Below are 15970 nucleotides of genomic sequence, written 5' to 3' on the forward strand. Positions count from 1 at the left end.
AGATGCTTACAGAGCAGAATTTAAGGAGGTATTTGCACAATCTTTATGTGTTCATCCATAGGCTCACCCTGGTTTTAACAGAAATGGAGTTCAGTTTCCAAACCCTTCCCTTTTCAGAGTTGATCTATACAGGCAATTCTCTGGAAGTGATATGATTTACAGGCATGTAGGAACAAGAAATTTAAAACAAGTATTTAACATATACCCCCATTCTACTTTTATGAGTATATTTCTTTCTACTTGCAGGTGACTCACATTGGCCTCAGAGATCTAAACTTTTCACTTTGTTTTCCAGATCACTACAGATCTGAGGCAGCGTTGCACGGACAACCACACTGGGACGTCAGCCTCAGCCCCCATGGCTGCAGGCATCATTGCACTGGCCCTGGAAGCCAAGTAAGCCTTGATCTCTATATGTCTTCAATGGTGACAACCCCTGATCTCAGGGAAAACGTACCCCTTCCCTTGTATAGGGCCCCTAGCATGACAACCTAGAATATAATCTTCCCAGTCCCACCTTTAAAACTTAAAAGGTTTGGGCTTTTAAAAAAAATTCCCCTATATTAAGAAGAAGATAAGGTTTTTGGTTTTACATGCTTAAAAAATCAAACTGTGTAATTACTTTATTATGGAGTCATAGCACATGCATGCCAGTTGGCTCCAACTCTCTTGCCTTGTTGAGGTTTTTATTCTAGTCTGGGAATGTTCCTGAGCGTCCCAGAGAGGTTAGGTCTGCCCATTTCTGGTCTCTTTCTCTGAAGCATGACTAGGCAGCTCCAATTCCACGACGATAGCACAGTCACAGACTGGCTCTGCAGAATAGAATATGCCAGGGACGAGGACAACCCACTTATATCAAATCCTGTTCAGTATAGTCAAATTCTATGTCAAAAAGATTACTGTGAAAGACCCCGTTAGGCTATTTGTAAATAGGTCCTCATCTCTTTTTTCTCTAAGAACAAATAGGTTAATTTGTCTTAACTTTTTGAAAACCTAATAATACAGATCTAAAATCTCTTGTCCTCAATTTTAAAATCCTAAATGCCAGGAAAACTGAACGTTCTTTTGCAAATTTAACACTAGAATTCATTTTTTGGCAAAGTTTGCCATAAACTCATTTGAGGCTATTTACAGTATTATTTATAACATTTATTGTGAAATATTCATGTATTTGATTGTGAAGTGCTGGCTCAGACCCCCCTGGAGATTTTGTGTCATGTATGTTATGGGCATCATCTCTGAAAAAATTTTGAATTCCAAACATGTCCTGTCCAATTTTAGAATAGGGATTGAAGGCCTGTTCTCTGAGGCTCTCCCTGCAGGAGGATCATAAGAAAAAGGAACTGAATTAATGATATAAGCGGTTTTCTAAAAATAGCCCTGCACCTCTGCCCTAGGGAGGAAGGGAAAGGCCCATTCATCTAGCTACACTCTGAAGTAGAGCAATAGCCAGTGACAGAGAAGGAATACAAGGATAATGAAGAGGCTCAGGGATTACAATAAGAACCATGTGGCCGGGCACAGTGGCTCATGCCTGTAATCCCAGCACTTTGGGAGGCCGAGGCGGGTGGATCACGAGGTCAAGAGATCGAGACTATCCTGGCCAACATGGTGAAACCCCGTCTCTTCTAAAAATACAAAAATTAGTTCGACGTGGTGGCGGGCACCTGTAGTCCCAGCTACTGGGGAGGCTGAGGCGGGGAAATCGCTTGAACCCAGTAGGCGGAGGTTGCAGTGAGCCGAGATCGCACCACTGCACTCCAGCCTGGTAACAGAGCAAGACTCCATCTCAAAAAAGAAAAAAAAAGAATCGTGCTAGTTCATTCTCAGGACACAGGTAGTTTCCCAGCTTTCACAGCTGCCCCTCTGTAAGACGGAGAGCCTATGTTAAGGCAGCTGGACCTGAATATAACGTGGACACAGCAAATTGCTAAGTCATGTGTTGGACTGAAACCGGGGGAAGGACATGGGCTCTGGATATGGCGCCCTGTCTCTGGGTGGCCTCTTGCCCAAGCCTGGAGATTGAGAGATATCCAAGCCCCCATGAACATTGGGATTTCTTTCTTTTTGACGAGGTTAAATATGAAGTCATTTTCAACATATTACATCTTTTAAGGTGTTAAAAGTTTGGGTTTAGCAAGGAACTGGCACTTATCCTATTAAATTCTCACTTTACAACTTTTCGCTAAAGTGTTCTGGCAGCAGAAGTCTCAATTAAGTGTCTGTGTTTTTAATTTGGTGAACTCTACCCAGGATTTTTGAAAAATATATTGTTCTTATTCTGAAATTCTAGGTTGTTTCTCTGGAATATGTTTCTATCCACAAAATATTAAAAGAAAAAACATTAGGAATTCCTCTACCATGCTCGCCCTCAAAGGCTATCTCAAACTAAAACTTGGCAACCTGATACTGTAACTATTGCGTCATAGAATTAGGTGATATTCAGCTGTTTGAGATATTACTATAACACTATTATTTTTTTAAAAACCAGTTCTTTTCATCACGATTTAAGCTGAAATGCAAAAATCTTGCTTTATGCCTCAAATAACCTGAGATAAGGTCACTTTGGACTGCATAACACATTGAAAGACTGCAATTGTTTTTTTTTTCTCTCTCTCTTTTGCGTTTTGAGCATTTTTAAAGATCTATTTTTGACAAAACTGTGATGAGTAGAAGGAAGTTCCTAAGATACAGGCTACCTGGAAAATGCACTGTGTTTTAAGATGTTAACAGTCCACTCTAATTGTGGGGCCAAAATGGATGGTGAACTATCTGATAAACTCAGTAAAAAACCTTTTTTTGTAACTCCGTTGGTTTGTTGTACAGCCCAATCTTTGCCTGTAAAGTGAAGCTGAAAATTACGGGAAAGAGGTCTGAGTACTAAAAGGGTGGGTCAGATATTGATATTAAATTAGCATCAATAAGCATTGGGCCTCCAGCTTAATGTGAAACATATCTAAAACTAAGAAATTGAAGAGAGGAGCTCCAGTAACAGTGCATTAAGGCTGCAGTTGCTCTAAAACTAAACCTAATCCTTGTATAAGTGCCTCACTCATTTACCCAGCCCCACCCCTTGCAATCTCCTCTTACACTATTACTTCTCAACAGCACTTGAACCTTGGTATTTTGAGATTCAGCCTTTACTAACACAAGTTGAGGGGCAAGATCTACAAGATACACTCTTTTAAGAAGAGAGGAGAGAAAGCCACAGCTCTAGGCAGAGTTATGACTCAGGACACTGCCCTACTCGCTGGGTATGCATGGCCTGCCAGGGTTCATTCAGTAACTGGATATGCTGAGCCTTTGAATGAAAAACTGCAAGAGTCTGCCAGTCCCTATTTGACTGCATGTCCTAGCTATCCCTGTACTATCAGGAGAAATTTATTGTTTCTCTGAATATCACTAGATTACTGTATTTACTCAGTCATAGGAACATTAGAGAAAACTAGGTCCTGAGCTTTTCCCCAGCCTCCCTTCCTTACATTCCAGATGTCTGCCTGCATGGGTAGGACTGTGGTTCTTTCTGTGATGCTGCTTCTACCATTGGCCTCTCTGCCATTCAAAAACCTTCCCAGGAAACTAAGGGAAAAGAAAACAAATACATCCGGTAGTCCTAGCTACTCAGGAGGCTGAGGCAGGAGGATCCCTTGAGCCCAGGAGTTCAAGGCTGCAGTGAGCTATGATCACACCATTGCACTATAGCCCGGGCAGCAGAATGAGACCTTATCTCAAAAAAAAGGTTGTGGGGGAGAAAGAAAAAGAAGTGGAATGAAATACAAAACATAGAAACAGATAAACTTAAAGTATCCAGATCTTTTTTCCAGACATAACAAGTTAACTTTGCTATGGCCAGGAGCAGTGGCTCACGCCTATAATCCCAGCACTTTGGGAGACTGAGGCGGGAGGATCACCTGAGGTCAGGAGTTTGAGACCAGCCTGCCGACTTGGCAAAACCCATCTCTACTAAACATATAAAAATTAGCCAGGCGTGGTAGCACGCGCCTATAGTCCCAGCTACTTAGGAAGTTGAGGCAGGAGAATTGCTCGAACCCAGGAGGCAGAGGTTGCACTGAACTGAGATCATGCTGCTATACCCCAGCCTGGGGGACAGAGCAAGTCTCTGTCTCAAAACAAAAAAAAGTAAAGAAATAACTTTGCTGTAACAGCTAGCACGACTCTCAGGCCATCCTTTTTCTACAGGATGTATAAGAATATGTGTTGCAACAAATTCCACTCTAATATGCTCGCAGATACTTGCATGAAATTGTTCTGCTCCCAAGACTAGAAGAATTCTCAGTTCCTCTGAAAATCTTTCTCCTTTACCTTTTTTTCCTGGGTTGGAGCCTCTTTGGTTTGGGTTGTGTTAAGCTCTACAGCCACCTTTGACAGTCTCATCATGAGTCTTGCCTTTCTGCTAAAGTGGGAGATTTCCTCCTTGCTCTCAAAGATGCTTCTAAAAATTATGGACAATTTCAGAGTAAGAAAAAATACTTTAATCTTAAAAGAGAGGGGAGAAAAAATTTTTTGTGTTGTGGTACCCTCAGAACATTTTTATTGGTTCAGAATGTTTAATAGTATGATTTTTTTGTGTGGTTTTTTTTGATAACTTTCTGGTGTTTCAGCTAAATGAATAGGGAACATGTAATCAGTGATTATAGGATATCATTTGGGCTATTGCTGCTTAAAATGATGTCTTTTTACATAGCCTAACTCAAAAAGTTCAAATAAAATGAGTATGAAAGGAAGCAGGTTTATTAAATGAAAAACCAAAATGAAAGATGGCTGTACTAATTTTAGCTTAGCAACCTGGCAGAACACCTTATGTTTGAAAAGTGTTTTGCATCTAGGTCCTACCATATGTTCCTAGTGCTATAGACCTATGGGGGGAAAAAATGAAAGAGCTTGCTGGTAAATGATGTTTTGTATAAAATTGTTTATAAAATAAAGTCAAAATAACTAACTTTCATGAAAGTACAGAGTGCTCAGAATAATAAGTTGTACTGAAAGTTTTCCTGACCCATCTGCAATTATTAGCAAAGGAAAGCTTATTTTGGTGGAATATTTCATGTGTAAAAATAGCATCAACTCAGGAAATACAAAAATTAAGTTCATCAAAGAAAACTTTCTGCTTCTAAATGCAAAGGGTCTTTCATTGGAAAATTGAAGAATACATGTTCAGTAATCAAGAAATGTTACACTATACAGTGAATGGTAAATAAAGGGGACTGAGTCAGGTTGAAACTTCTGAAATTATTTTTAACTTCCTAAAAGGGTATTGGTATAAAGAATCTCCTATAAATTCTTGCTTTAAATGACCGCAAAGCCTTTTTCTTACATTTCATATCTCAGAGGCCACAAGAATACCCTACTGTGAGAAAACCCAATATATCTAGATCTAAATTTAGAAAATAAATTAAAATAACAGCTGCTCTTCTACAGTAGAAATACACCTGGTGCATATTGAACATTAGCTCCCTCTGGTATCTTATATATACACATACATATACACATTCACATGTTTCTAGGTAGGCTCATCTACTTTCTCCTTATTACTTATCTTTTCCCTCCTATTGCAAATTAAATTTAAATTCCTTGAGAATAAGGATTATATCTTATCTTTATTTATGTGTATATAACAAATATATTGAATGCTACAAAAAAATTAAAGCATCATACTAGGCACTAAGTTACTCAGGACATAATTCAAATATGTATAAAATATTATATATCACTTGCTTTCAAGGGATTTTATATTCTCATCAGGGAAGCAAATGTACACTAACAGATATATGCAAATTATTTAAGGAAGTCAATGAAATCGTTCTGGGGGAAGGGTTGTAGAGGGTGCAGGACTTGGATGAAAATAAAAATGCCCAGCTTTGATGATTCAAATTGGAACATTGGTTCCATAGAAATTTGTATCCTCCACGACACCTAAGCGTAATGTTTTGAACAAGGTCCATTCTCAACAAATATTAATTCATCTAGTCCAACCTTACTTTTTGTACAATGGAACTGAGTCCTAGAGAAGTTCAATTGCTCAATTAGTTACTTTTACCTTCCAAATCCTTTAGTTGATATTCATTAGTGATTTCTTTCTCCCAAACTGCCTCAACTCATCTCTCATCCTGTTGATTTATCATTCGCTAGAAGTGGACTTCTAGTGAAGTCCACTAACATGATGTTATTCCCGCTCTCACCTTCCAAGGGAAGCCCCTCTACCTTTTTATCTTTGGAGGAAGGGATCATTCGAGACATGGAAAGGTCAAAGTGTGAGAAGTTAAAGAAGTGTTGAGCCAAAGGATGATTCACACCATATGCTGTTGATTTCACAAATCCATCTTGAAAATTTTCTCAGGAAATTAAACTGACCATCTGCATTTCTGGTAAACCTAAAAAGTCCGTCTATATAAATCTTACATAATTCAGATGAATCAACCACTCTATGTCTTTGTTTCACCTTTCATTATAATCTGTCTTACCTACATGTTTCCAGCGTTGGAAAATTGTTGGGAAATGACCAGAATATTTGGGATACAGCGACTGTGGGACAGTCGAGAAGGGTTCTGGAGTTTTGAACAAGCCAGCTCTGAGTTAAAGTACTCACTGGGGCGAGGGGTGCTTCATATTTCTAGAACTGAGTACTGTTAAGGGAGGCCACATAGGAAGGATAGACATAAACATTTCTTAATATTGGGGTTAGCATCTTAGTACTGATATCCTGTAAACTAGTCTTCTCATCTGTGTATTTTTTAAATTAAAAACACATTTTAGTATAAAATGTCTCATTAAAAATTTTCCCGAGGGCCACATTCAACTCTATGAGATGCTGCAGTGGGCAGGGAGCACAAGTGTATTTGCTTATTGAGGTAAAAAATTGCAGAGGGCATACCAAGCTTTTCCTTTTAAGAGAGTTTTATTTATTTCAATTAGAACTTAGAAAGTACTTGCACAGAGAGAAATACAAGCATATGTGCCCTGATTCCACACAATTACAAGGGTAAAGAAGCAGGTATTCCACACACCCTTCCTTTCATACACTCTTAGAGTTTTTTTGTGTATTGGAGTGTTGTATGTTGGGCTTAAAATTTTGCTGAGATTTCTGGTATGAATGCTTGGGGTACATAGCCTGAAGAAGGTGAAGAGAATTAGAAGAAAACCAGGGAGGAGAGCTAAAAAGGTTTATAAGGTAAAAACAATGCACATTTTGACTTGAGGCCTAGTGGACAGAGAAGGGATGTACTGTCCTGAACTATTCCCTATAGTGAAATAATTGTAACCAGACCCAAAGAGCAGTTACCACGGGCCTTCTGCCAGGACTGTGCATGAAAATAGCTTTGTTATGTCTACATACACACAGACAATACACTCTGTCCTCTAGTCCTTCTCAAGTTCAAATTATGTAGAAGCCAACTTTTCCTGGACTCATCTTTGTACCTTAACTAATGGTTTCAAAAACTACAGCTTCCAGAGGTGTCTATTATAACTGGAAAAGCCCTGGTCAACAGGCTCACTCACCTTGGATTATCTTGAAATGTAGCCAGTGTGTTCCAACTCCTTCCCTATATGAGAAAACTAAGAGACATGTTGGATAGTTGAGTTGCTCAGAAACTGAACTGAAGACAGAAGAGTTCTTAGGAGACTGTTACCTGCCTCTTTTTCCTTAGCTGTATTTTGAAAAATATATTAGTCACTAAAAACATTTTATTCTTATTACTATAATAATAAAGATTGCTTTTTCCAAAGAATAGTTGTCAGTCCTGTTGCAATCACCAGACCTTTTCCTTGTACAGCTGATCAAGTATCATTTTCAAGTGTCAAATGTTGGAAATGTCTCATGTTATAAATATCCAGTTTGTGCTGGAGCAAGGCAAGTAAACCGTTTGGGAAGCCAGTGTAGTAGTGCAGGAGAGATTAGGGTAGCCTGGTCAAGGTGATGGGAATGGGGACAGAGAGAAGTGGGTAGATTTGATGTATATTTTGTAGGTATAGCCAACAGGTAATGAATTACATATGTGCCTTTGGGAAAAGCAAAAAAAAATCAAGATCTAGTTTCTTTGCTAAACTCAAGTAAATTGTGGTATCATCTATGGAAATAGATACCCTTTATTCTTCCCATGGGATTCTGGGGATTAGAAGCTGCATAAAAATCCAGTTGTACAAGAAAGTCTCTGGGCCTACAGATTTTGCAACAAGACCTGTAGCAAATTTCTCTGGCAATTATTGACTGTCCTTCGGTACACCAGCCTCCCTATCAGTTAATTAATCTGCAAAAAGTGCCTACCCGGAGATCATGATTGCTATAAATGACTGAGACAGTTCCCATTTTAAAAAAGTAAAAGAAAACAGAGAATATTATTTACATTATAAATTGCTCATCTGCTTCTGTGTCTTTTAATTTAAACAGTGTTAGCAAATTAACCTTTACGCAGTTACCCGATAAGATTGCTTAGAAACTCCACTGATGTATTAGTGAGTTTACAAGAAATATGTGAAATTTAGTATTAAATTTAGTCTCTTGAGGGTTTGTGGATTTTACTCAATGCCAGGAAATTTTTGTTCTGATAGTGCCTATGGTAACACCCCAAATACCATCAAATATGATTTCTCTTGCTAAGAAAAAGAGAAGATGACTTTTTTAGGGTCCATTAGTTTCACATCATAGCCTGCTACTTAATCACTTTAGTCAAAGCGTATTAAAAGACTCATTGCGTAATGTATCATTGGATGGCTTCATCAAATATTGCTGTTTTTGTATTTGAAAATTCTCAGATTATATTCTTCTACTCTATATTGAAACATAGTTCAAACTTAATCTGTTTATATGCCAAGTTTTCTTGGGCTGAGTTTTGAATTGATCTAGGCTATGGCTACATTGTCTTGCCCTATAATTTTTTACTTCCAGGACATTTTTGTCATATAAAAGTTAAAATTGTTTGGTGTCATTTGCTCAGAAGAGCCTAATTGTTCCTAGTGACACTGGAATCTAGTTTTTGTATTAACTGATTGCAGCGTTCTTTTTTTCCTCTGTTTAAAAATTTATAATCATAATGCATTTTGCCATCAATAGGAGAGAAAAGTAAATAAGGAAAATAAAAATGACAGATTTAAAACATGTCATTTTACTAACATGTAAGATTTTATTCATCCTGACATCAACAAGATGATTATGACATCTGATGTGTTGAAAGCTCCAAGCAGCACATTCATAGTGAAATAAACTGTAATACCTGGAATAGAACATGCAACACAAAAAGAAAGACATTGTATGTTTATAAGATTGCATTATTTCTTACCATCTTAGATTAAGTTTTCATTTCTCTATTCATAATTCTGAACCTTATTGAGTAACCACCATATGTGTGACTAAGATGAAGTAAAAGTTTATGTTGTTTGCATATCACAGAAAAAGCAATAAGTCTGTGACGCCTGATAGTATCATCCCTACCAGTAAAGATTGTAGTACATCAGACAGTGACATCCTGTTTGTGACCCAAAAGATTCTACTTGCCATTGGCCCCCCTTGAGTGTGGAGATGTTGCATAGTGCAAAAAGATAAAATTAAGAGATAAAATGGTGGAAAAAAACAGCAGTCAGCCTTCAATGAAAGCTTTATGCCAAATACTGAGCTGAATGTTTATATTGGTAATCTCATTTTATCCTCAAAGCAGTGCTCTAAGGTAGGCATTATCACCATATTTCCTATGTGGAAAATGAGGGTTAGGAATTCACACAGGTGATAGGTGTGGAAGGTGAATACAAGGTAATGTGACACCAGAACCCACCATTCTACCATATCACCTTTCTTTGTTAAGTACTGTAACTGGACGTGGTTAATTACAAATGGGCACTAAAAAATGTAAAGGGAATGAATGAGTAAATGGAGAGAAGGAACTTTCCCTACAGTTATTCAAAAGTATGGATAGGTATCTATTCAGGTATCTGTAGTTAGTGAGATATTGTGCCAACAAGTTTAAACTCTAAATCTTGATTGATTCATTCAGGAAATATTTATTGAGTCATACTTGTTACCATAATTTCTTTATTTTGAAACAAACTTTTTTTTTTCACATTTCTGAACCTGTAATACATCTTACAAGTCATAGTTGCAATGTTTAGCTAGTTCGGTATGTGCCTGGCACCGTGCTAAGAACTAGAATACATCTATGAACAAAACATGCATGGTCCTTGCCAGAGCTGCCAGGAACAGTCAAGTAAGCTGAGCACAAATGTGTGTGAGGCCTTGAACTTGGCTCCAATAGAGCCTACATTTCAGTCAAGGGAGGCAGAGATTAAAGATAATTATATCTGGCATGAAGGAAAAAATAAAACAAAGCATTATATTGTGCTAGAGGGATTGATGGTAGGGTAAGAGTAGGAAAGGATGAATAATGGCAAATAAGGAAAAGAAGTGGCAAGGCCATCAAAGAGATGACAGCATTTTTGCTGCAACTGGAGTCATAAAAGTGATTCAACTTACACTTGCTTTTTGTGAGTTTTTACTGAGTTACTGCTTTCTGGCAACATTAAGCACATCTTACCTTTTTCGGCTAATAGAGCTTGCAGTCACAACCAAGCCTTAATAGAAGGCCAAATGATAAAGAGGAATACCTGAATGATCCATAATTTTTATATTCCTATAATGAATTTAGAAACCTGCCTGTATATGATTGAAAACAGGTTGAAAACTGGCATCACTTCACAGATTAAAATTGTTCATCTAGTCAGCAAGAATGCAGTTATGTAGTCTTCAGTGAGCACTCGAATTTATTTGAAAAACTTGGTACACAACCAGGGAATGTTGGTACTAAGGAAGAGAATTCTAGTGAGATTTAAAATAGGGAGGTGAGGTCTCTCAAGGGCTCTCAGCAGAGTCTGCTTGTCATTTAGCTATTGGAAACCTTTACGAACAACTTGAAAGAATGTCATAGCGAGCTTCCTGGAGAGAGTATGATACGGGAGTGATCGTATTAGTCATGCTGAATTTTTATTCATTGCTCTGAATTTAGGTGCCATTGGAATTGACATCTGATAGCCTCATTTTCCATAGCAGATGTATTCAATTTTATAATTTTCATTGTGCTAAAATTCTCAAGCATTTGGGATCCCATACCTGGAATATAAAGCAATTGTTATCAGTTTGTCTGAGGAATCGTAACATTGGAAGGTTGCCCAGAAACCATCTGGTCTGTAGAGATGCTATTCAGTGAGAGTGTTCAGGGGTCACCAGGCAAAAGTGAATAACAGTGGCAATGTAGGTTATTTTTAAAACAAAGGTATATTTTTTAATTTTAAAAAAGTAATTTTAAAGTGACTCATTCTGATTATATATACTGTTTTTGCATAACATTTTCTTACTTGTATGAAATGGTGCTATCCTTACTTAGCAATGAAAGTGATGAATCTCACTTTGATTCCCAAGTTGAAAAACAATGTTCCAGTCTTTGAAATCCAAAAGATTGAGAGCCTTTTTCATCACAGTGGTGTTTGCAAGCATTCTACTGATTTCATTTGCCACTAATATCTTAGAAGCAAATAAGTATTTATTTAATACTGACAGATACCAGGAAGAGCAATCCCATGACCATTATAATCTATTATTAGCAATAGAACCATTTTTAAAATTTAGGTGTTTATTTATACGATGTATTATTTTGATAATATCTTCAAATTAATTAATATAAGTTTAAATTATATTATCATCAAAATAACACATTTTACAAAATATATATAGAAATCATGCAGACATGTAAATCAAATGTCTCCCTACACAGCCAACTTTAAGCATGTTTTAAGCTTTTAGTATAACTCCTAATGCTATGATGCTAGTTCCAAATATTCTTAATATATGCATCATGTTTACTATAAAAAATATTGCATACTTTGTCTTTTAATGTCTTTAATCTGCATTTTGCTTTCCTTTCAGATCATGTTGTTCATTTTGTTGTTCCCCTCCCATTTGTTTTTTTAAACCAACCTTTTTTTTAACCAAATAATGTTTTTTCTAACCTGCAATCAGCAAGATTTGATTAAAGAAGGTTTCAAGTTTTTGTGGGTGCTGTCTCCATTCAGTTGTTGGAAATTAGATGCTGAGACATTTTTGAATTGTAAGGACTAATATTCAAATTGAATTTCAAAAGCGTATTTCAAAGTCACTCAAAAAGATAATAATGCTTTGAATCCTCTACTAATCACCTAATACTCTTTCATGTTCATATTTGTCTTACCTGCATATACTCAACATATTACCTTTTGGCCATAGTTACAGCAAATTTTTTTTTAATTTTTCATTTGCTTTTAGGTATTGTTTATATTGTTTTGAAATAGGGAATTTTAAAATTTATTTTAAAAGTATTATTTAGTCAAATATATGTGTCCTTTATGAAATCTTCAATTATATAGGCATACCTGATCTTTTTGTACCTCCTAGAGAATTTTACATATGCTGATGAAGCTATGTATGTTTTACCCTAAATGAGTCCAGATTTACATGTGGCAAGGAATTTCCTGTACCTTAGGGGAATTCATGGACCCCAGATTAAAAAACCTCAGGCTAGGAAGCTCTTTCCTATGTTAACATTTATTAATTAATGACTGGCATTTTCATGTAGTGTTTTCTTTATTCTTTTTTGAGTTTTTAATGTTTAATATTTTTGTATGTACATAGTATGTGTATATATTTATGGGGTCCATGAGGTGCTTTGATACAGGCATGAAATGTGTAATGATCACATCATGGAGAATGGGATATCCGTGACACAAGCATTTATCCTTTAAGTTACAAATAATCCAATCACTCTTTTAGTTATTTTTAAATGTACAATTAAGTTATTATGGACTATAGTCACCCTGCTGTGCCATCATTTAGCAGGTCTTATTCATTCTTTCTAACTATTATTTTTGACCTCCCCAAACCATTCCTACCACCCCCCCCCCCCCCCCAGCACTCCCCATCACCACCCTTCCCAGCCTCTGGTAACCTTTCTTCTACTTTCTATATCCATAAATTGACTGGTTTTGATTTTTAGATACCATAAATCAGTGACAATATGCAATGCTGTTTTCTTGTTTTATTTTTCATCATTAAAGTTTAACCAACTAGAGTTTATTTTATTGTCCAGTATGAGGATGTAAATTGAGTTTTTATAGGGATCCTATTTGCCCAATGTCATTTGTTAAGTAATCTATCTCCTCCAAAAGCAGTTTGTTTTGTATTCTTTGAAGTTGTTGCATTTATGAAGATCTCCTTTAGCATTTTCTGTTTTATCTTCTACCAAATCTTTAAACATTACAGAATCACTTCATATTTTAAACATTTTCTTAAACATTCTTATTTGTTCATTTTCCCAGGTAAAATTTAGAACCAGCCTTTTGTGTTCCAAAAACAATCCCAGTGGCAATTTATAACAATTGTGTAAATCTTGGCTTCTTCACAAGTTTTCCCAATCAAGAAAATCTTTCTACATTGTTTAGATCTTCTTTTTATTGGCATATTAATGTATCAGACTTGTCCTTAGTTTCATAGTTTTTCAGACTTATCTTTTGGAATAGCAAATATTTGTTTGTTTTGCTATTACCATTATGTCTTTAACTGATTATTGCTTATCTATAACACAGCCATTATTTTTGTATGTTTTTCTTATCTCTAGGTCCTTTAACTCACATTATATTATAGCTGATTTTCTTTTTTTTTTTTTCAGAATATATTCATAGCATCTGATGATAGTAATACTTGTTTATTTTTAATAATTTTTCATATTTGTTCTTATTGGATAGTGGTACAGATTAATCATTATAAGTTCAGATTTTGGAGTCAAGCTAATTTCTGTTCCAATCCTGCCTCTACTATTATTTCCTGGATGGCCTTGAGCAAGTGGAAGTATTTCTTAACCTTGTTTAGTTGGAGTTTTTTCATCTGAAATTTGGGTCAGTAACTCAGAATCACAGGATTGTTGCTAGGATTAAGTGAACTTAGGTATATGGAAAGTACTAAAATAAGGAAGCTGATATCATCACAATATTATTTCTATTACATTAACCCTTCAAAAAATGTTAAATATTATGAGATAGTAAGGGTTCACACTTAGATCCTGATTTTCTATTGATTTCTTTTTTCTTTTTTACCTTCTGTTTCACTTTTTGTCAATGTTTGTGTTTCTTTTAGACGTTCTTCATAATGCCTATGCAGCGTTTTTGGTTTTATATTATCATTAGGAATGAGATTTGGGTGTTTCCGTATCTGTTGAGATGAATATATAGTTTCTCATACTAGATTTGTTGATATGATTTATTAGAATAATACTTTGTTAATATTATTCCCTGCTTATATTTATGAATCAGATTTAGTTATTTAATATGCTATTGGTTTCATTTTAGCGTGTTTTATGTCTTTGAGTTTATTTTTCTGAGATTTCCTTTTACTACCTAATGTGTGTGTATATATGTGTGTTCTATGCTATTATTACAGCAGCTAGCTAACATTAGTTGTGTACCTACAGCAGATAAATAGCATTTTCTAAAGTATACTTTTGGTATATTTCATGTAATTCTCATCTATAAGGTAACATGGGTAGTAAACGGAGAGTCAAGCTTTTAACCCACGTTGGTTTGACCTTGAAACTGGCCTGTCTCTGCAAGTTTTTGGTATCAGATGATGTTAAATTCACAAAATAAATTATGGAATTTTGCAATTTGTATTTTCTCTCCAGAGACCCTTGGGATCAGAGTTCTTGCATGTTTGAAGGAAACCATCTGGCCTCAAAGCCATTTTTAGAAGTAATCCCAGTATTTTCTAATACTATAAACATCTCTTATATTGGTTTTTACGACTGCCTTAATATTTAGAATTTATTAGTGTTTTCTTCTTATTTTCTTGGTTAGATTTTTTATTACTGTTTTTCAAAGGTCAGTTTTGAGATTTCTTTATCAGTAATTTTTTTTTCTGTTTTTCTTTCTTTCTTTTTAAAATTTCTTTCCTGTTTTCCTCTTCATTCTTTTATGAATCTTAGTGGCTGAATCATGGTTCATTTATCTTTCCTTTGATATTAATAAAACTTTTTAAAGATGTGAATTTATCTCTGAACACACTTTTGATAGACTGTCATTTTCTAATGATATTTTCACTTCCTCTTTGATAGAATGACAATTGAGTAAAGTACTGTTAAGTGTTAAACTTTGTCGCTATTGAGATTTATTATTGGCCTTTTTTTCACTACATTGTGATCAGATAATAGGGTTAGATTATCAGCAACACTGGTGTTTTGTGAGGTATTGTTTTTGCTTAGGGCAATTGTTGAAATTTCCTTTTGGCCCAATGTAGCTTCAACTTTTCATTTACAAACTCTTAAGTTGATCTGTGAAGTCTTAAAAAAAATGACTCTTTGTAGGACATATATTTCAATATTATTAAATTTTAACTACAATGTAAACAAATCCTATATGTTTTTCTCCTGACATAAATGGACTAAATTATCTGAACACTACTGTGCTTCCATCCGTTGCTTATTTTTTCTTTTTCTTTTTTTAATTGAGATAGAATTTTGCTCCTGTTGCCCAGGCTGGAGTGTAGTGGTGCGATCTCGGCTCACTGCAACCTCCAACCTTCACCTCCCAGGTTCAAGCTATTCTCCTGTCTCAGCCTTCCGAGTAGCTGGGATTACAGGCACCCGCCACTATGCCTGGCTATTTTTATTATTATTATTTTTAGTAGAGATGGGGTTTCATCATGTTGGCCAGGCTGGTTTTGAACTCCTGACCTCAAGTGATCCACCCACCATGGCCTCTCAAAGTGCTGGGATTACAGGCCTGAGCCACTACGCCCGGCCTACTTTTTTTTTCTTAAAGTCTTTGATTCATCCATTTTGATGCACAAATGTCATGCTGTTACATCTTTATTTTACATAGCACTTTGTCAACAAATTCAACTTTTTGTCCTTTTAAGTGTTTTTGAATCTAAAACGTTATATTATTT

General features: G+C 35.8%; 1 protein-coding gene across 3 annotated transcripts in view; it reads left to right on the forward strand.

Moving 5' to 3' along the window:
- The window catches only part of PCSK5 (proprotein convertase subtilisin/kexin type 5), a 468314-nt gene that overhangs the window by 218642 nt on the left and 233702 nt on the right, over positions 1 to 15970 (forward strand). For all 3 annotated transcript variants that reach the window (XM_054502930.2, XM_054502928.2, XM_054502929.2), the window contains exon 9: positions 296 to 396. In XM_054502930.2, coding sequence (XP_054358905.1) covers positions 296 to 396 — 101 coding nt within the window. The remainder of the gene's footprint in view (positions 1 to 295; positions 397 to 15970) is intronic.

This window comes from Pongo pygmaeus, chromosome 13 (assembly GCF_028885625.2).
Source record: "Pongo pygmaeus isolate AG05252 chromosome 13, NHGRI_mPonPyg2-v2.0_pri, whole genome shotgun sequence".
Lineage (NCBI taxonomy): Eukaryota > Metazoa > Chordata > Mammalia > Primates > Hominidae > Pongo > Pongo pygmaeus.